The sequence below is a fragment of the Oryctolagus cuniculus genome, chromosome 4, assembly GCF_964237555.1.
Source record: "Oryctolagus cuniculus chromosome 4, mOryCun1.1, whole genome shotgun sequence".
Taxonomy (NCBI): Eukaryota; Metazoa; Chordata; class Mammalia; order Lagomorpha; family Leporidae; genus Oryctolagus; species Oryctolagus cuniculus.
The window spans coordinates 80,119,966-80,140,989 of NC_091435.1; the positions used below are offsets into that span (position 1 = coordinate 80,119,966).

At 42.8% G+C, this 21,024-nt stretch overlaps 1 protein-coding gene across 2 annotated transcripts in view; it reads right to left on the minus strand.

Annotated features, from left to right (window-relative positions):
- Window positions 1–14,723: 14,723 nt before the first annotated feature.
- The window catches only part of ROPN1 (rhophilin associated tail protein 1), a 54,207-nt gene continuing 47,906 nt past the window's right edge, over window positions 14,724–21,024 (minus strand). For both annotated transcript variants that reach the window (XM_002716547.4, XM_051859254.2), the window contains 2 exons: window positions 16,137–16,312; window positions 14,724–14,933 (listed from right to left, as the gene is read on the minus strand). In XM_002716547.4, coding sequence (XP_002716593.1) covers window positions 14,867–14,933; window positions 16,137–16,312 — 243 coding nt within the window. In that variant the 3' untranslated portion in view covers window positions 14,724–14,866. The remainder of the gene's footprint in view (window positions 14,934–16,136; window positions 16,313–21,024) is intronic.

A 21,024-nucleotide genomic window follows, 5' to 3' on the forward strand; every position in this document is an offset into this window, starting at 1 on the left:
CCCCCCCCCCCCCCCCCCGGTCTTAGGAGCCGGCCCCGCGCCCGGGCGTGCGCAATAGACGCCTGCGCTCCCTGCCCGTCACACACGGGCCGAGGTGGGAGAAGCCCACCGAGCGTGGGCGGGGCCGGGCGCTAAGGCGTGGGGCTTGGCGGTCGCCGCCTTGTCGCTGAACGCTTGGAAGGAGTGAGTCCGCGGTCCTTGTCCGAGGGCTGGAGGCGGAGGCCCGCTGACTTCCCTCCTCTGGGGATCGGGGGCCGAGGAGGGGAAGGGAGTCCCCGGGCGGATCGGTGTTAAGGAATTGGACGCCAACTCTTGGGCTTTAGCTATTTTGGAGTTTGGATGGCCTTGTTCTTGATACTCCAAGTCGCACCCTGGGGTCCTTTGCGTAATTCCGATGGTGGTTTCACAGTTGTTCACCGTGTCCCCTGGGGCCACACTGCGCTCAGCGGATGGGATTTGGCCGTGCCAGGTGAACCACGCCTCTGCGGAGGTGAGCTGTGTTGGTAAAGAATGACGCTGGCGTCTCTGCTCATCTCATGGGGAGCTGGCGTTGGTTTTCAAGGCACTGAGTTTGAGTTACTGTTTGGGGAGAATTTTTGATTCCACCTTTTTCTTTAAAAAAAAAAAAAGATTTATTTATTTATTTGAAAGGCAGAGTTAGAGAGAGAGAGGGGCCTTTCATCTGCGGATTCACTCCCCAGATGGTCTTACTGGCCAGGGCTGGGCCAGACCAAAACCAGGAGACAGGAACTTCTTCCAGATCTCTCACGTGGGTGCAGGAACCCAAGCATTTGGGCCATCTTCTGCTGCTTTGCCCAGGCACATCAGCAGGAAGGACCTGAACCAGTGCCCAAATGAATTCCCCTGCTACAGGCTTATTCCTTTACACCACAGCAGCAGCCCCCTATGCTTCCACATTTAAAACAACAATGGAGGAAAAGCTACCTTTCAAGTCCTTATCAAAGACCAGGAACTAAAAATCTGTCTCCCAATGTATTACTCTCAGGTATGGGGTGATTTTAGGAAATTGAATATTTGATAAATCTAGCATTGAATTAGTGAAAACCATCCCATCCTCCCATCCCTCTCATAAGTTTAAGAAATAGTCAACTGGGGCCAGCGCTGTGGCATAGTGGGTTAAAACCCTGGCCTGAGGCGCTGGCATCCCTTATGGGTGCCGGTTAGAGACCTGGCTGCTCCACTTCCGATCCAGCTTTCTGCTATGGCCTGAGCAAGCAGTAGAAAATGGCTCAAGTCCTTGGGCCCCTGCACCCGCGTGGGAAACCTGGAAGAAGCTCCTGCTCCTGGCTTCAGATCAGGGCAGCTCCAGCTGTTGCGGCCAATTGGGGAGTGAACCAGTGGGTGGAAGACTGCTCTCTCTCTCTGTTTGCCTCTCCTCTCTCTGTGTAACTCTGTCAAATAAATAAATAAATATTAAAAAAAAATAGTCAACTGAGATTCCAGGGTTTAACTTCATTTTTTTAGAAGAAATTAGCAATTCCCAACTTGACTCTCGCTGGGATTAAACATGACAATAGGTCTGATCTGATTTCATCATCATTTAAAAAATCATCTATTATTTTTCACTTTATGTTTCTGTGTGGGAGCAAACTGTTGAAATCTTTACTTAATGTATGCTAAACTGATCTTCTGTATATAAAGAGAATTGAAAATGAATCCTCATGTGAATGGAAGGGGAGAGGGAATGGGAAAGGGGAGGGTTGCGGGTGGGAGGGACGTTATGGGGGGGAAGCCTTTGTAATCCATAAGCCGTACTTTGGAAATTTATATTCATTAAATAAAAGTTAAAAAAAAAAGAACCTGGAAATAAACTAAAAAAAAAATGTCTGCCTGATATTCCAGTATCCATTTCTCTACTGTTTGGAATTTTATGTCTCCCCCTCCCCTTTCTTTCTGGTGTGTAATCTGCCAGTATAGATAATGCTGCAGTGAGCAGACATCTGAAAATGAACAGTAGGGAGAGAGTAGAGGGGTGTGTTCCAAACCCATGGGTACAGCGTGATATTGAGTGAGAGGTGTCTATCCAGGGAGAGAGGCCTTTGTGGCTGAGTGTAGATGGTGAGGGTGGAAATGTAGGTAGGGGTCAGACCATGCAGTCCTCATAAGTCACATTAAGAATTTCAGTTATTTCCCCAGGGGGCAATGGGAATGTGTAAAGGTTTAAGGAGGATGCTGTTTCACAAAGATGGCTGGCAGCAGGGTAGAGCAGGAATCTGCAGTCCACCCTACAAAATCCAGTATGCTGCCATTTTGTTGTTGTTGGTATAGCTTGTGGGCAGCCTTGACATTTTTAGTTTTTTTAAAAAATTAGAAAGTGTTCTGTGACATGTGAAGATTACATGGGAATCATCCCAGTGTCTTGAGGTTTTCTTAGAAGACAGTGACACTTGAGTGTTTTTGTATTATTTATGGTTGCCTCTGTAGGACAACTGAAGAATTAAGTCTGTGCAACAGACACCCTGTGGCCTACGAAGCCTAAAACATTTACCATGGGGACCTTTGCTAGGGCGTCTCTGAGAAAGGCAAGCATGGGTGTGGAAAAGTTCTTTATCTGTTTACTCTCTGCTCTTCTTCAGGTCCAGGAACTAACCCCCAAGAACGTCATCACTCAGACTTGCCCTCCAGCATCTGGCTTTGTTCAGCAGATAGCAACTAACCCACAGAAGACAGGAGAGAAGGAGGAGAAAGATTGGGGTGCCCCACCTCAGCAGCATCTGCTTGATAGAATGATAGCTCCGCAGGGGAGCCCCTGCAGCTCCAGTTCTTGCTGAGCTCCAGTAGAATGTTTCTTCCTCTTGAGACTTCAGTCCTGGAGACGATCATGATTTGCTGGTTCCTGAGTTCCTTGTTAGGTTCCTCATCCACATCTCTGTAAATCTTTTAGTTTTCTTCAAGGTCACGGCAGAGTGTCTCCTCCCCACCAGCAGCAGAATGAGAAAAAATCCAGATGAAATATGAGGTGCTGGGGGAAATGAGGGGAGGGCTGGAGACAGTGAGTGAAGACAGACTCAAGAGAGGCATAGGAGGGAAAATGGACAGGACTTGGTGTTATGGGGAAGTAGGGCAAGGGGTTTTATACCTGGAGAAGGGATTAGAGAGGGCAGTGTTTAGGAGGGAAGTTTAAGAATCCCCCCCACAACATTTTGTTATCTAAAAATGAAAACTAGAAAGTCATTTTTTGTCTGTTGAATTAAAGAGTGACTTGGAATCATCTGAGGGAAGAACAAGTCAGCTACTGGGTATTTCAGTCTGTAGCTTGGTGAAGCAACATGGGCTAAGATACACATTTGTAAGTTATCTGTGAAAACCAATGCCATAGGCTTCAGAGTTTGCTCTCAGGTTTCTTCCCCTCAAGAAAGCCTTTACCTTCCGCTTCTCCATCCAACCCCTGCAAGTTAGGCTGTGTGCCTCTAGAGTAAGATGTAGCGCCACTGTTTCTTACAATTACAATACTGTGATTAGTTATGTAACATTTGACCTCTCAAGTAGAATTTAATCTCTGTGAAAGCAAAGACCTTATCTTGTTTAGAGTGGTATTGCCAGTGCCCAGTAAAAGGCCTTGCCCAGAGGAGGAATTTTTAAATTGTTGGGTGAATAAATAAGCCAACCATTGTTTGCTTCAGTGCATTGGAACTCACAGCTACTTGAATGCCTGAGACTGAAGGTTATCCAAGACTAGCACCATGAGCCCAAACTGCAGGTTAGACTCTCTGGTATAATGGGTGCACAACTCTGGTTGGTCCATCCAGTCTTTTGTAATTAGAACATTGGACTGGTGACTTTTTCAATTGACTTACCTTTGAAATAAGACTATCCATCACCGATTATGTTCCACTTCATAGGAAACAACCAAAACTGCAAGTACATAAAGATCTAAATTAAAAGCAGATTAATAGCCAGGGTATAGCATATAAGGCTGTCACATGCAGAAGGCCTCCGCTGAGTTTTGCTTGTAAAGATCTGAGAGGCTGTCCTGTTGCCTTTCCTCAAGACCTTTGGTGCTTTCCAGAGTTACTTCCAAGACAAGGATTCTTGACCTTTTGAGATCCTATGTAACTGAGGATTTTCTAAATTCTGTGTAATTCTAACTCAGAAAAATGCTAATGTGTACATTTCAGAAAAACATTTATAGAACAAATATTGTTTCAGAAGTGTTCAGAGCCCCTCCAAGGATTTCAGGTTAAGATTCCTATTCTAATAATTTAACACCGGCTTCCACTCTGGAGTGTGCAGCTCTTTCTGTTGCAGGAGACTGATCCTGATTCTGGAAGGTGGTGGTCCCCAGTAGAACAGCGCCAAGGAAAGGAAGGGCATGGAGCATAGAGAAAGTGGAAGTAAGCCATGATCTTTGCATTTCCTGCTTAAGCTTTAAATGTAGCTGCAGGCTTTAATCAAAGTAGCTTAATTTAGTAAAGAGCCCACTTTTTTCATGATAAAATCCTGTTTTATTGCTTCCTGAATGTTTCTCTTTTTAAAGGAGAGATACAAACCATATGTTTCAGGAGTCTCAATTAGACAATGTAACTGGGATCATACTAGGACTCAGACATTGCTGGTCATGATAGAAGGCAGTGGGATGGTTTATGCGGTCAGGTGTGGGTTGTAATGCAGCACCGTGTCATTGGCTTACTGCCCTGCAGCTCCCACAGACTTGTGTCTGACCCAAGGAAAGAAACTATAATAGTGATTCAAATATTAAAAATGTGTTTTTATTAAAATCTCGTAAGACATTATGGTAAAGACTGGTGGCTGCTTATTGTGAAGACCTGTGACTTCTTGCCTGAGAACTGTTTTTCTGGAGCAAAAAGAGGGAACTCAGGCAAGCTGCACATGCAGGAGTGGAAGGGCCCCGGAAGCAGCATGTTGCAGGTGGTGATTCCGTGAGGAAGCAGCCCTTAGCCAATGATGGGCAGAGAGATTCCGCACCCCTCCGATTGAGATGACTCTGAGCCGTGTTTTTTGCTGTTCCCCTGAGTTCCCCAGCAGGACTAGGGGCCAAGGGTAACTGGTTGGAGAACACAGCCTTGATTGGCTTTCTTCCTGTCACTGTTCTGCTTTTCCTACTCCCTTTGCACTGTTCTTGGAATTGCACCCCCAAACTGTTGCACTCAAAGCCTTGTCTTGGGAAAAGTTTATACCTACACAAGCATTGATCAGGTTGAGAGTCAGACCTAGATTAAAGTCATTCTCAGTGGTGACACTGAACAATTTTTCCTCTGAGACTGTTGATCTATGAAATGGGGACAGTGGCACTGACTTTATAAAGTCAAGTTGTAAAGAAAAGTTTGATAGGGCATGTAAGGCATGGTGTACCGTGGCTTGCATGTAGTAAGTGCTGATAAATGTTGGCTGTTATTATGAATAGAGTATTTATACTACTACTAACTTGGCATTGCCCTGGTGGACGGCAAAGCTGTTTTCTAGCCCAGGAGTGACTGCTGAAGCAGGTTGCTCTGGCAGGTGTGCTGTGAAGATTTTGTGCCTGCTGAGCATCAGGGCCTTAGCAACTTGGGTAGCTCAGAGGAAGCATTGCCACAGCCAACAGGAGAGGAGAAACATGGTGCTAACCAAGTGGTGGCTTAGAAGATGAACAAATCCCATGCAGTGCTTGTTTTGCTAGCTGTGCTTTGTCTCAACTGGTGGCCACAGTACCATCAATGTCAGTACCCAATGTATGAATACACATTGAAGATCGCAATCTCTTTTAGAAAATGCTTTATTTTTGAATAGTACATAGAGTCATCCCGATATCCAGCCATTCAAAAATATTGCCTTTATTTGGAGAGGAAATATATAGTCACCTTTTAATTGATAAATGCTTTTTTCTAATATATAATATACTTAATATTTATTAAAATAGCTGTGACTTCTTGGAATGTTTTTGTTTCCTAAGCAGTGTTTTAAATTTTTTTAATTTTAATTGACACATAGTAATTGTACATATTTTGGGGACATTTTAATACAAGTATATAATATGTAATGATCAGATAAAAATAATTAGCAAATCTATCATTTCTCTGTTGGGAGCATTCAAAATTCTGCTAGCCGCACCCTTGTACCCGCTAACCATCTCTGTCTATTCCCATTCCCCCCACACTCTTCCTGAGCACTATTTTATTCTTTACTTCTCTGAGAACAATTTTATAGCTTTCACATATAAGTGAGAACATATGTATGTGTCTTTCTGTGCCTGAGTTATTTCACTTAGTGTGATGTCCTTCAGTTTTATTCATGTTACTGCAAGTAACATAATTCAGTTTCTTTAATGACTTATTAATATTCCATTGTGTATATGAGAGAACTTCAAAAGTTAACGGAAAATGGAATTAAAAGATGTGCATTTTGAGGCATTACAGATATGCAGTTTATCTGCATAGAGCGATTCAGTTTTCCCAGTATCATTTATTGAATAGGATTTCTTTTTTTTTGGACAGGAAGAGTTAGACAGTGAGAGAAAGAGAGACAGAGCGAAAGGTTTTCCTTATGTTGGTTCACCCCCCAGATGGCCGCTACAGCAGGCGCCGATCCGAAGCCAGGAGCCAGGTGCTTCCTCCTGGTCTCCCATGCGGGTACAGGGCCCAAGTACAAGTGCTTGGGCCATCCTCCACTGCCTTCCCGGGCCACAGCAGAGAGCTGGATTGGAAGAGGAACAACTGGGACAGAATCCAGCGCCCCGACCGGGACTAGAACCTGGGGTGCCAGCACTGCAGGCAGAGGATTAGTCAAGTGAGCTGCGGCTCCAGCCTGATTAGGATTTCTTTTCTCTAATGTTCTTGGTACCTTTGTAAAAAAAAAAAAAATCAGTTGCTTGTGTGTACATAGATTAATTTCTGAGTTCTATATTCATTTCCATTGGGCTAGTATCTGTTTATGTGCTGATACTGTGCTGTTTTTGTTATTATAGCTTTGTATGTGTTTTGCCTCCAGCTTTCTTATTTTTGCTCAAGATTGCTTTGGCTATTTGAAGTCTTTTGTAAATTGTTCCATACAAATTTTAGGAGTGTTTTTCTGTTTCTGTGAAGAATTTCATTGGTGTTATAACAAGAATTGCGGTAGATCTGTAGATCACTTTGTGTAGCATGGGCAATTTAGCAATATGAATTCTTCTACTTTGTGAACATGGGATGTCTTCATTTTTTATGTTCTCTTCAATTTCTTTTTTTTTTAATAATTTTTTTTTGCAAGGCAGAGTTAGACAGTGAGAGAGAGACAGAGAGGGAGTTATAGACAGTGAGAGAGAGACAGAGAGAAAGGTCTTCCTTCTGTTGGTTCACCCCCCAAATGACCGCCACAGCCAGTGCTGCGCTGATCCAAAGCCAGGAGCCGGGTACTTCCTCCCCGTCTCCCATGCCGGTGCAGGGACCCAAGTACCTGGGCCATCCTCTGCTGCCCCCCCCCCCCCCCCCCGGGCCACAGCAGAGAGCTGGACTGGAAGAGAAGCAACTGCGACAAGTACCTGGCGCCCCAACCTGGACCAGAACCCAGGGTGCTGGCGCCGCAGGTGGAGGACCAGCCTAGTTAGTTACGGCGCCAGCCTAAATAAATCTTTAAAGCATTGCTTTTTAAAAAAGATTTATTTATTTATTTGAAAGGCATAGTTACAGAGAGGCAGAGGCAGAGAGACAGAAGTCTTCCATCAACTGGTTCACGCCCCAAATGGCCACAATTGCCAAAGCTGAGCCGATCCAAAGACAGGAGCCAGGAGCTTCTTACTGGTCTCCCATGCTGGTGCAGAGGCCCAAGGACTTGGGCCGTCTTCTACTGCTTTCCCAGGCAGAGATCTAGCAGAGAGCTAGATCGGAAGAGGAGCAGCTGGGACTAGAACCAGTGCCCATATGGGATGTCAGCACTGCAGACGGTGGCTTAGCCAACTATGCCACAGAGCCAACCCCTTCAATTTCTTTACCAATGTTTCACAATCTTTATTGTATAGATCATTTATTTTGTTGATTAAATTTATTCAGAATTTTTTTTTCCCGGCTAGTATGAATGAGATTGCTTTCCTAATTTCTCTATTGCAAAAAGGAATTTCATTATTGGTGTATAAAAATAATGAGTTGTAGGCCAGTGCTGTGGTGTAGTGGGTAAAGCTGCTGCCTGCAGTGCCAACATCCCATATGGGCAACAGTTTGAGTCCCAGCTGCTCCACTTCCAATCCAGCTCTCTGCTGTGGCCTGGGAAAGCAGTAGAAGATGGCCCAAATCCTTGGGCCCCTGCACCCGCGTGTTAGACTCAGAAGTTCCAGGCTCCTGGCTTTGGTTCGGCGCAGCTTCTGCTGCTGTGGTCAATTAGGGAGTGAACCAGCAGATGGAAGACCTCTTTCTGTCTCTGCTTTTTGTTCTCTGTGAAACTCTGATTTTCAAATAAATAAATCTTTTTAAAAAATGAGTTTTATATGTTAATTTTATATCCTGTAATCTTACTAAATTCACTTACCAGGTTTTTATTTATTTATTTATTTTTGTGGGAGTCTGTGGGCTTTTCTGTACTCATATATTAAAATTGTGTCATCTGCAAACTGGGATAATTTGACCTCTTTCTTTCTGGTTTGGATAGCCTTTGTTTCACTTTCCTTATTGATCTGGCTAAGATTCCCAATAGTATATTGCATATGAGTGGTCAAAGTAGACATCCTTGTCTTGTTCCTCATCTTACAGGAAATGATTTCAGCTTTTCCCCATTGAGTATGACATAGGCTGTGTGCTTGTTATAAATGTCTGATATGGTGTTGAGGTATATTCTTTCTAAACTTATTGGGGGTGTTTTTTAATCACAAAGAGATGTTGAAATCTATCAAACGCATTTTCTACATCTATTAAGATGATCACATGATTCTTTCATTTTGTTAATGTGTTATATCACATTTATTGATTTGCCTATGTTGGATCATTCTTACATTCCAGGGATAAATCCAACTTGATAATGATATATAGCTTTTTGAAATACAGTTGGATTTAATTTGCTAGAATTTATTTAAGAATTTCTGCATCTATGTTTGTCAAGGATATTTATAGTATGTGTGTTATGTCGTTGTCTAATTTTTATGTCAGGGTATTGATGGTCTTATAGAATGAATTTGGAGGGATTCCTTCCTTTTCAATTCTTTGAAAGAGCTTGAGAATTGTCATTAGTTCTTAAAGGTTTGATAAAATTTGATATTGAATTCATTCATTCCTGGACATTTGTTTGTTGAGAAATTTTTATTGCTGCTTCAATCTTGTTTCTTGTTACTGAGCTGCTCATGGTTTGTTTTTGATATGTTATATATTTCCAGAATATATCCATTTACTCTAGGTTTTATAATTTGCTTGTATATAATTGGTCACAATGATTCCTAATGATCCTTATATTTCTGTGGTATCAGTTATTACGACTCCTTTTTCATCTTTGGCTTTATTTATTTGGATTTTCTTTCTCTTTTTTTTTGGTTAGTTTAGCTAAAGCTTTGTCAGTTTTGTTTATCTTCATTTCATTGATCTTTTGTATATTTTTTAGTCTCAATCTTGTTTACTTATGCTCTGCTCTTCTTTTCCTCTTGGGATTGGTTTCTTCTTGCATTTCTAGTTCCTGAAGTTGCATAATTAGGTTATTTGAAATGTTTTTTACATGCGCACTTAATGCTATGAACAACCCTCTGAGTAATGCTTTTGTTATACTCCATAAATTTTGGTATGTTGTGTTTTCATTTCCATTTGTTTCAGAAAACTTTTAAATTTTCCTTTGACACACTGGTCATTCAAGAGAATGTTGTGAACTTCATGTATGAGGTACTTCAAAATGTATTTCATGGAAAGTGAAATTAAAATGTTTATTTTGATGCAAAAAGACTTGAAATCTGGGGACAGCACATGGCACAGCAGGTTAAGCTACTTTTGTGAAACCGCATACCATATTGGAATACTAATTCAAGTCCTGGCTCCTCCACTTCTGATCCAGCTCACTGTTAATGTACCTGGGAAGGCAGTAGAAGATGGCCTAGTGCTTGGGTCCCTTCTACCCCCGTGGAAGATCTGGATGGAGTTTCTGGCTCCTGGCTTCAGCTTGGCCCAGCTCTAGCCTTTGTGGCCATTTGGGGATTGAACCATTGAATGGAAGATCTCCGTCTCTCTCTCTCTCTCTGTCTGTCTCTCTCTTTCTCTCTCTCATCCTCTCGCTTCATCACTATACCTTTCAAATAAATTAATCTTTGAAAAATGTTTGAAATCCAGGCATAGTTTTTTCATAACATTCATTATTCATGAAATTTTGAAGACCCTTGTATGCATAGATTTCAGAAATTTTTTATCAAAATAAATTTTTAAATTATATTTTCTATGAACCTTTAAAAGTCTTTTTGTATTTGTATAATTTCTAAATTTTCTCCTATTGATTTCTAGTTTTATTCCATTGTGGTCAGAAAAGATACATGCTATGATTTCAAGTTTCCCCCCTTTTTTTTTTAATTCATTGGAACTTTCTTTGTGGCGTAACATATGGGCTATCCTGGAGAATGGCTCATATGCTGATGAGAAGAATGTGAATTATGCAGCTTTGGTATGAAATGTTATATAAATGTCTATTAGATGTCTTTGGTCTATGGTATAGTTTGACTCCAATGTTTCTTTGTTGGTTTTTTGGTCTGATATTTCCATTGATGAAAGTAGGGTATTGAAACCCCAGTTATTATTGTATTAGAGTCTATTCTCCTTTTAGCTGTAATAATGTTTGCTGTATGTAACTGAGTGCTTCCACATTGCATGTGTGTGTGTGTGTATATATATATATATACACACACATTTACAATTGTTATATCCTATTGAATTGATCCCTTTATCATTATATAGTGACTTTGTCTTTTAGTTATCATCCATTAACTAGTGTAGCACTCCCTTAAATGTTTCTTATAGGGCTGGTCTGGTAGTTGTGAATTCCCTGTTTTTGTTTGTCTTGGAAAGACTATTTCTCCTTAATTTCTGAAGGATAGCTTGGCTGGGTATAATATTCTTGCACTGGATTTTTTTTTTTTTTTTGTCTTCAGCATTTTTAATGCATCATCCCATTCTCTTCTGGCCTGTAAGGTTTTCTCTGAGAAGTCTGCTGTTAGTTTAATAGGGATTCCTTTACATGTGACTTGATGTTTTTAGAGTTGTCTTATATGCTTGAGAGTTTGACCATAATATGCTCTGAGAGGATCTTTTTTGGCCAAAGCTATTAGGGATCCTTTAAACTTCCTGGACCTGGATGTCCATATCTTCCCCTAGATTTGGAAAGTTTTCAGTGGTTATCTCCTTGAATAGGTTTTCCATAGCTTTTCCCTTCTCTTTTCCTTCTTGAATATTCATAATATGAAGGTTTGCCATTTATGATGTACCATACACCTTAAAGGTTTTCTTCATTCTTTTGTCTTACCTTTTAAAAATCTAATTGAGTTGTTTACAAGACCTGTCTTCAAAATCAGAAATTCTTCTGCTGATATATTTTGCAATTGGTGTATTACAGTATATTTTTATTTCATTTATTGAGTTCTTCAATTTCAGGGTTTGATGCTTTTTTTATGATCTCTTTTCTTGCTGAATTTCTCATTCATCTAATGAATTCTCTTCCCAATTTCATTGATTTGTCTGTCTGAATTCTCATATTTCTCATTTCCTTATTATTTTAGTCCTTTTTTCAGACAGTTCACCGTTTTCCTTTTCTTTGGGGCCTGTTGTTAGAGTAATTTTGTTCCTTTGGAGGTGTCATTTTAGCTTGTTTCTTTTAATGCTGATTTTGTCTTTGTGTTGGTATTTGTGCATCTGTTGGGTCATTTGTCTCTACCAATGTTAAAGGATGGCTTTCTTAATAAAAGATTTTCTTTTGACAGTGTAATTAAATAGGCTATGTTGGATTTGGTTCCAGTTAGGTGCTTCACTGTAGCATCTTTGTAGCTTCTTCAGCTACAAAATCGACACTGGCAGTATTTATAGGTGTCTTGGTGGCCTAGGCTTCAGGGATGTGGGACTGCAACACCAGCTGGGATGAAGCCCTCTTAGGCAGGTCAGGTGTACTTATAGCTCAATGTTGTGTGCCCAGCTGCAGATGCAGAGTACTCATTAGTTTCCACAGGTTCTGTGGAGGTAGAGCCAACCCAGTGGGCCCAGATGGATGCATCACAGAATTCCTGGGGCAGAGCAGGGTGCCTATCAGTATCTGGGGGCTGCACAAGGGCCAGGCTGTATCACTGGGCCCTGACAGTTTACCTGTCAGTGTCTCAGATCTGCAGGAGTGGCTTTATGAGGCCTCTATGGGCTGCCCTGCTCAAGGTAGGTTTTCTTTTTTTTTTAGGGTAGGTTTTCTAGTTGCCTTCTAAGTCCCATGCTGGGTAGGTGGGGCTTCCCAGGACTACCTACCTACTTTTAAGGGTCTCAGTTACCCAAATTTTTGAGCTTAGGCTGCTTAGGTGCCTCCTGGAGCTGAGGAGGATGAGCAGGACTACCCAGCAGCTTCCTGGGATTGTAGGTGAGTGGACAGGACCACACTCATCTGCTTCCCAGGCCTTTTGTTGGTCAAGCCAATCAGATCAGGCTGCCCAGGTACTTTTCAGGGCCAGGAATGCATGTGTAAACCTACCTGAATGCTTTCTCAAGGTCTCTGCAGATCAAGCCACTTTGTTTGGGATGCCCAGGTGCTTCCTGGGGCTGTTGAGGGGTGGGTAGGGCCACTTGACTGTTTCACAGGGCTGCTTTGGCCAAGCTTCTGGGGCAGCTGCCCCACTGCTTCACAGGGCCTCAGGTGATGTAGTGTTACGGCACTGTGCAGCAGAAACTTGGGGAGCGGAGAACACAATGTAGGCTGAGCTCTTTCTATAGCAGTGTGGTATCCTGTCAGTTCCACAAACTAGGCTCAGGGCTTGTGAGTGCTGCAGGCTTTGCCAGCAGCAAATGCCTCAGGTGTCTTTGGTGTGAGTGAGGTCTGCTGGGACTCTCCTGCTTACACTTTCCCTGCTGAGTGAAGTTCCCCTTTTCAGGGTTGATTTTGAGAGATGTTGTGTGGCCTTAGAAGGCCGTAATGCATCTCTATACTGTGCAACATCTCTGCCACATCCTGCTGCACACCAGCACTCTGCCTCTAACCCTCCTGTGAAGAGGCTGTCCCCCCCCCCCCCTTTTATTTTGTCCTTTTTTTCTGGAGGGAAGTATGCAGGCACTTCTAGTCAGTCATCATGCTTACCTATCTGATGGTTGAAATTTCATTAGCCTTATTCTTGAGAGACCTTGCTTATGGCTAATGAGAATTTGTTTCTGATTTCAATCTGTTTCCCAAAATGCACAGAGGACCCGTTTGCTTTTGTTATGTTTATAGACTTAATTCATTATTAATTTAAGGTCATTCAAATTAGGACTGTTCCCTCTGCCGCCCTTCACACTCCACTCCTAGGCAAGACCATATTTCAATTCTTTGGGCACAGTGAAAGAGAAATTGAGAGGCACCAAGAAACTGAGCATATTGAAGCATTTCATTCATTCTCTAATCCCAATTAATTATAGTGCCAAGTTTCACCTGCAGTGCTGCAGCCTTTTCAAACAGATTCAGGTCCCAGGGTGGATATAAATGAAAGGCCATTTTGGCTGGAAGGGCAGACAGCAGGCAGGTTGACTTGTTATCCAACCCCTGCAGGTGCAACCCAGTGACTGTGGGTGAAGAATTTGTGTCTCCCCTTTTAATGTTTCATTCTAAGCAGAAATCAAGGGCTCAGGGCGACATCCTACCATGATTTCCTTTTGCTTTATTTAGATACTAATGGAAAAATTCTCCCCTTCTTTAAGTAAAGAGCTATGAATGCATACTCATGATTTTTGAATAAAAACAACATTTAAGAAGGAATGGTATTGCAAATAAAAAGGACTAACCCAATGACCTTGGCACACATGGTGTTAAGAACAATAATCATAGCCTGTTAACCTCATCTGTTTCCTTTCAGAGAGAAAATGCTTTAAAATCTTGTCAGAAGGTCTAAGGTTCATGCAGAGGATTTTCCCTTGAAGGTCCCCTTATATCTGTATATGGTTTCAGAAAAATTTGTTGACATCAATATTTGACTCATGAGTTCTGAAACAGTGTTAGTACTTCTCAGGGCTACCTGCATTAAAATGATTTAGGTTCGTGTCATATCTTGATGTTAGACCATGATCTCCTTGAGGACAGAATCCAGGTAAGATTTATTTGTATATGTCCCAAAGCCAGCATAATTGAATGGCTTGGGTTTTCAGGTTTAGCAAAAAAAAAAAAAAAAAAAAAAAAAAAAAAAAAAAAAATCGTTGTTTATCTGAAATTCAAATTTAATTGGGCACCCTGTGTTTTATCTGGAAACCTTATTCATTCCTGGCACATAAATATTGTACCAGTTTCCATATTTCTAGCTCCATAAATATTGGAGAGTGAGTGAGTGAATGAATGAATGACTAATATAGTACAAACAAATGGAGAAATGAACTGGTAAACACTTCCATTGACCATATGAAAGATATTCATCCAAGTTATGCCTAATAATCACAAAACATCAACATTATGTCTGGCTAACATCCTGCCTTTTGAAAGAGTCTGACAGAGTAGCTTTGATGTGAGATGCATTTTCTATCCATGCTTTGTCAGCCCGTTTTATTCAGTGTCCATGTGGGAAGAATACTAATCTCCTAGTATTGTAGGTGTTTTGTTCCAGCCATTTTACACCTTAATGCCACACATTTCTGCTTTCATATGTTTGCCTAATTATTTATTAGTGTTTACCAGTTGTACAAGAAAATTGACTTAGGATGGTGTCTGGGATTCAGCCATTCTGAAGCACAATCATCTATGTATCTTCCTCTAAAATGTCAAAATTGTGTCTTTATTCCAGACGAACCCTGGGGTTTTGGGTAAAGTCATTCACCTTGATTAAGCCATCAGGACCGATCCTGTTGGGGAAAAAATATATACCTGGAATTCGTTGTTTAACCTTGAATCTGAAGAAAGGCAATACATAAATAACTCTGTGCCTCCAAATTATTTCTGCTGCCGCAGAATTTTCTCTTAACTTTTGGCTGCTCTTCCTCCTCCCCTATCTCCTCCCTGTACCTCCCTCCTCCTCTTCATCTCCTCTTATTCCTTGTCCCCTTCCATTTCTACTCCACTGATAAAAACTGAGTGTGAATCAGGCACCTTAGGGCTTTCGATCCCAGGGCCCCACTCGCAAAGTTTCTGATTATGTAGGTCCAGGATGCTGCCTGAGACTCTGCATTTCTAACATGTTTCTAGGTGCTGTTGCTGCTGCTGAGGGTCTCAGTAGCACTGTAAGAATCACTGTCATCAGGGCCAGCGCTGTGGCGTAGCAGGTAAGGCTGCCACCTGCAGTGCCGGCATCCCATATGGCACCAGTTCTAGTCCTGGCTGCTCCACTTCCAATCCAGCTTTCTGCTATGGCCTGGGAAAGCAGTAGAAGATGGCCCAAGTCCTTGGGCCCCTGCACCCAGGTAGGAGACCTGGAAGAAGCTCCTGGTTCCTTGGCTTTGGATTGGCACAACTCTGGCCATTGTGGCCAATTGGAGAGTGAGCCAGCGGATGGAAGACCTCTCTCTCTCTCTCTGCCTCTCCTTCTCTGTGTAACTCTTTCAAGTAAAATAAATAAATCTTAAAAAAAAAAAAAAGAATCACTGTCATACATCAGTATCTCCCCTCTCCTTCCCCTTCATTTTCAGGTATGTATTTCATGTTCCTTTCAGTATTTCTTGGTTCTCAGAACAGTGTGATATACAGATGCTCCTTGACCTGTGATGGGGTTTGATCAACCAATCAAAAGTTGCAAATGTTGTGTGTTGAAAGGCATTTAATCCACCTACCCTACCAGACAGTGCAGCTTAGCAGCACAGTCCATCGCAGAGTACTGCAGATGTCTTCCCTAGTGATTGTGGGGCTGAGACAGAGCTTCAGAAGGAATCCACATTTGAAATCCAGATTTGATTTCTACTGCATGCATATCACTTCTGCACCATTGTAAAGATGAAAAACACTAAGTCGATCCATCTAAGTTGGGGACCATCTGTAGTAATTGTACTATATCTCAGCCTGCTACCTTTGTTTTTCCAGTATTCTGTCACCTTCAATTAATAAAATATACTCACACTTCCTGTTCAATGTAGTTTAGCATTCTGCTGACGTGGGATGCCGATATTTCCCCGTCCACTTCAGCAATATATGTGTAGAGAAACTGGAAGGTGCTAAAAGGGATTCGGGGGGGTCCACTGTCACGGTCACATGATAAAACTTCACAGACTATCTCCAGCGTTTTGGCAATGGTCTATAAAACCAGAAGATAAAGTGAGGAGAAAGTCACTCTTTCAAGCTTGACTCCTGAAATCAGTTTAGATATAAGAAAGCAAACAAAAATATTGTTATTCTAAAATGTAGAGGGGATAATTTAAGATTCTAGAAAGCTTGAAGCATTTATACTCAAGCGTCACTTAATTCAACCTGAAAAATATTGAGTATCTACACCAGGTATCTTTATTTTTTCTTCTCTTTCTTAGTTGGAGGGCTATTCTCAAGGAATTAAGTTTATAAAAGTCTAATTTACTTGTTACTTTTTTTCTTTTGACAAGCAGAGACAGAGACAGAGAGATCTTCCATCTCCTGGTTCACTCCCCAAATAGCCACAATGGTGGGGACTGGGTCAGGCCAAAACAAGGAGCTAGGAGTCTCATCCAGGTCTCCAGATGGGTTGCAGGGGCCCAACTACTTGGGCCATCTTCTGCTGCTTTCCCAGGAACATTAGCAGGGAACTGGACCAGAAGTGAAGCAGTCAGGACTCAAACAGGGTCCATGTGGGATTCCAGCATCACTGGCAGCAGCTTAACCCAATGCACCACAATGCTGACCCCATTTGTTACTTTAATCAGAATAACCTTACTAAAGGAGGGGAATTGATTTTTCATTTTACAAAATTGGAATTATCTCTTATTATTATTGCCTTCCAAATCTTATTTCTAAAGGGTTGAGGTAATCAGTTTAGCCTATATACTCCAGCATATACTTGTAGCAATGCCACAGTAGGGGAAGAAAAAGAGACAGGTCATGTCCCTAGGAAGAAAGGAGTCCCAGATGCTGGAAAGATAGACCTTCACATAAAACTCATTCTTCTTTTTTTTTTTTAATTTTTTTTTTTTTTTTTTTGACAGGCAGAGTGGACAATGAGAGAGAGAGACAGAGGGAAAGGTCTTCCTTTTGCCGTTGGTTCACCTTCCAATGGCCGCTGCGGCCAGCGCGCTGCGGCCGGTGCACTGCGCTGATCCGATGGCAGGAGCCAGGTACTTATCCTGGTCTCCCATGGGGTGCAGGGCCCAAGCACCTGGGCCATCCTCCACTGCACTCCCTGGCCACAGCAGAGAGCTGGCCTGGAAGAGGGACAACCAGGACAGAATCCGGCGCCCCAACCGGGACTAGAACCCGGTGTGCCGGCGCCGCAAGGCGGAGGATTAGCCTAGTGAGCCGCGGCGCTGGCCAAAACTCATTCTTCTAAAACACGTTAATCCATATCATAGATTCATCTAGGACTTTACATTACATAAAACTAATGCTGTTGTTGCTGGGGGAAAATTAACAGATGATGAATGCCAGAAGTTTTAACAGAAAGGTAGCGACAGAAGCAGTCTACAATGAAATTTGAATGTTAAAGGATTGTTAAGGTAGCTAGGTAGATATAAACCTATGTGTATCAGAGAGGTCAAAGAAAATAGGAAGAAAATGAAAATTTTTAAAGAAAATAAATGTATGTGCAATGGAATGAGGAAACAAGCCCTGAAAGCAGAGCAGCAAGCACATCTGAAGTAACCGCTCTTGTTCTACAACCCTATTAGATGGGTTTCAGCCCTCTCCCTGGGGCAGCTCACGGATTCGGGGGCTATTAGGGGCTATTAGGTCCAATAACAACATGCTGATAAGGTCCTGGGAGGATTTTTGGGAACTCCACATCCAGAAATCCCTTATCCACAATTTCTCAGAAAAGGGAGGAGGGGAGAAGAAATGGGGGTCCCACACTGATGTCCATAAAAACTCCAGTCTGAATGCACACCAGGCCCACCTGGTCTGTCCAGTGTACTCTTCGTTATTTCTCTTCATCAAACTTGGCTAGCATGCTGACTACTCTCTGTCTCATGTCTGAATTCTTTCTCGTGCAAAGAGCCCCCGAGCAGCCATCTCCATTAACAGGATCACTTTCAGAACCGAGCCTGTCTTTAAATAAACCTACCCTTTGAATAAATGTCACAAGAGAAAGAGTTGTGGCATAATTGAAGGGAAAGATGGTTTAGTTCTGATTTAGTGAGGATATTTCAGCATAGGCACTTTGGTGGTTTAGAAAAGGGTGATGTGCAGGTCATCCTTACACACCTTCAGGGATCAGTGAAACACTAATCCTGGGTGGTGAACCTGGTGAGGGGGTGAATGAACGAACAGCTACCATATCTTCCCACAACAGAGACCTGTTCTTCCTGTGCCCTTGCGTTTGTTGCTCTGCTGTCGTTCTCTCCACAAATGTAATGGAGGTTGAGATGGTGTCTCCTCACTCATGGTGTGTGTTATCTAGGGGATAGTTCTCCGTCAGGAGGCACGTGAGGAAGTGAACAAACTCAGCCCATCTTCCTGGAGGGACAGGTCTACTTGATGGCAAACAATTTAAACATAATTCACATTAATTATTAACTTGAGTTAATAGTGAAATGTTATTTACAAATTACCAAACATTGACATTTTTGTGAAACAGAATCTTCACTAGTTTTGAAATGATAACATACATGATGCCAAAGAAATATTTGCAGCCAGCCACTTATATTCTCTCCTGTCCCTGGGGCTTCTCTCATGGAAGGCACTGTATGAGGCACTGTTCCAGGGACTCCCACTGAACCAACAGGGGTGAGGGGTCAGTGAGGATAGGAAGGCACACGCATGAAATGCAGCCAGCATGGGAGTGGTTTGGGGTAGATATACAAGCATGAATGTGTGCTGGACTTTATGATTTCCTTCCACAGCTCATCTTCCCTACTTCTCACAAAAAAACCAAACAACAAAAACAAAAACCTACCTCTCCCCCAGTCGCCTTTGTTCTATTGCCCTCTTCCTTGGGGTGCTGTGCTGGGGCTGTATTGTTTCCCTCAAAATTCATATATTGAAGCCCTAAGTCTAGAACCTGATGGTAGGTTTCATTTGGAGACAGAACTTTTAAATGAGTGATTAGGTTAAAATGAGGTCATTCGCATGGGTGATTGCTGTGCCTTGTAAGAAGAGATTACAACCCAGAGAAAGAGACCAGCCATGTCAGCGCTGAGGGACTCAGAAATGGTGGCCACTTATGAGACAAGAAGAGAGGCCTCAGAAGAAACCAACACTGCTGACACCTTGCTGCTGGACTTTGGGCCTGCAGAACTGTGAGACAATAAATTTCCACTGTTTAAGCCGCTCAGTGTGTGGTCCTTTATTCTGGCAATCCTAGCAAACCAATATAGGTGCTTTCGACCCCAAATATCATCTTTTATTGGTCATTCAAACAACAAACATTCAAATTCTACTGCCCTCACATGATCCTTAAACATGTTTAAAGATTGAATATCATGTGTAGGTGAATAGGTTAAGAACTGTTTGCACTGGAGCTTCTTAGGAAACTCAGATAAACCTAAAGTAAACAAAGGATCAGGCATTTGATGCAGCGGCTTAAGTCACTGCTTGAGATGACTGCAATCCCTCTTGCAGTGCCTGGTTTGAGTTCCAGCTACTCTGCTTCCCATCCAGTTCCAGCTAAGGTAGACCATGGGAGCGGGCAGATGATGGCTTAAATACTTGAGTCTCTGCCATGCTTGTGGGAGCCCTGGATGGAGTTCTGAGGTCCTGGCTAGGCCTGGCCCAGTCCTGGATGTTGCAGGCATTTTCAGACAGTGGATGAAACACCTCTCTGTGTTTCTCTTTCTTTTTTTCTTTTAATTCACTTATTTACTTGAAAGGCAGAGTTACGGAGAGAGAGAGAGAGAGAGAGAGAGAGGTCCCCAGATGGCTGCACCAGCCAGAGTAGGGATGGTCCAAAGCCAGGAGCCAGGAGCTTCTTCCAAGTCTCCCATGTGGGTGCATGGGCCCAAGCACTTGGACCATCATCCACTGCTTTTCCAGGCACATTATCAGGGAGCTGGATCAGAAGTGGAGCAGCCAAGACTTGAACTGGTGCCCACATGGGGTGCTGGCACCACAGGCGGCAGCTTTACTAGCCATGTCACAGTGCCAGCCCTCTGGATTAAAAAAAATGAGTAAGAATTTAAACAGATCTTCATTTTTTTGTACAAGGGTTTTGGGTTAGATCAGGATCACAGAGGTTGCTGTAAGTGTCTTACAAGGCTCATTTTCAAAGTTAGAGGTAAAAGGCTCAAACAGTGAATTGTTGCTAAAAAAACATAAGTTTCTTCCAGTGAACATGATTATTTACCAGGTGCACGATCTCTTCCTGTTTACACTCTGGCCCATGGGAACAGCAGTGGGCAGAGGCCAGTGTGAAGGAAGGCAGGCTGAGAGGGAAGAACAGTGCAGGTCTGCATGCTGTGGCATTCTGAATCCTGTGTATTAGATCCAGAGAGCCAGCACAGAGCCAACATGGGATCTGCTGTCAGCTACTGCAGTGAAAGCCACCATAGACCCTTCTCCAAGGAGTAAACTGGCTTTTCTCAACACGGGGATGGTGGCTTGCTTTTGAGCTGGCAAAAGAATGAGGGAATTCCTGGGCTTGCCTCTAAGGCTACATGGAGTAACTGGAATGCAAGGCCTCTGCCAGACGGTGACACCTTGACTGTCTGGGCTGCCACAACAAAGTCTTTAGACTGGGTGAACTACAATCCACAGAAACTCACTGCTCAACGCCCTGGAAGCTGAGAAGCCCAGGGTCAAGTTGCCAGCAGGGTTAAGGTGTGATGAGGGCCCCTTTCTCACAGCGGGTGCCTTCTGTGTGTCCTTATGCAGTAGGGCCTGGAGGCTCCCAGA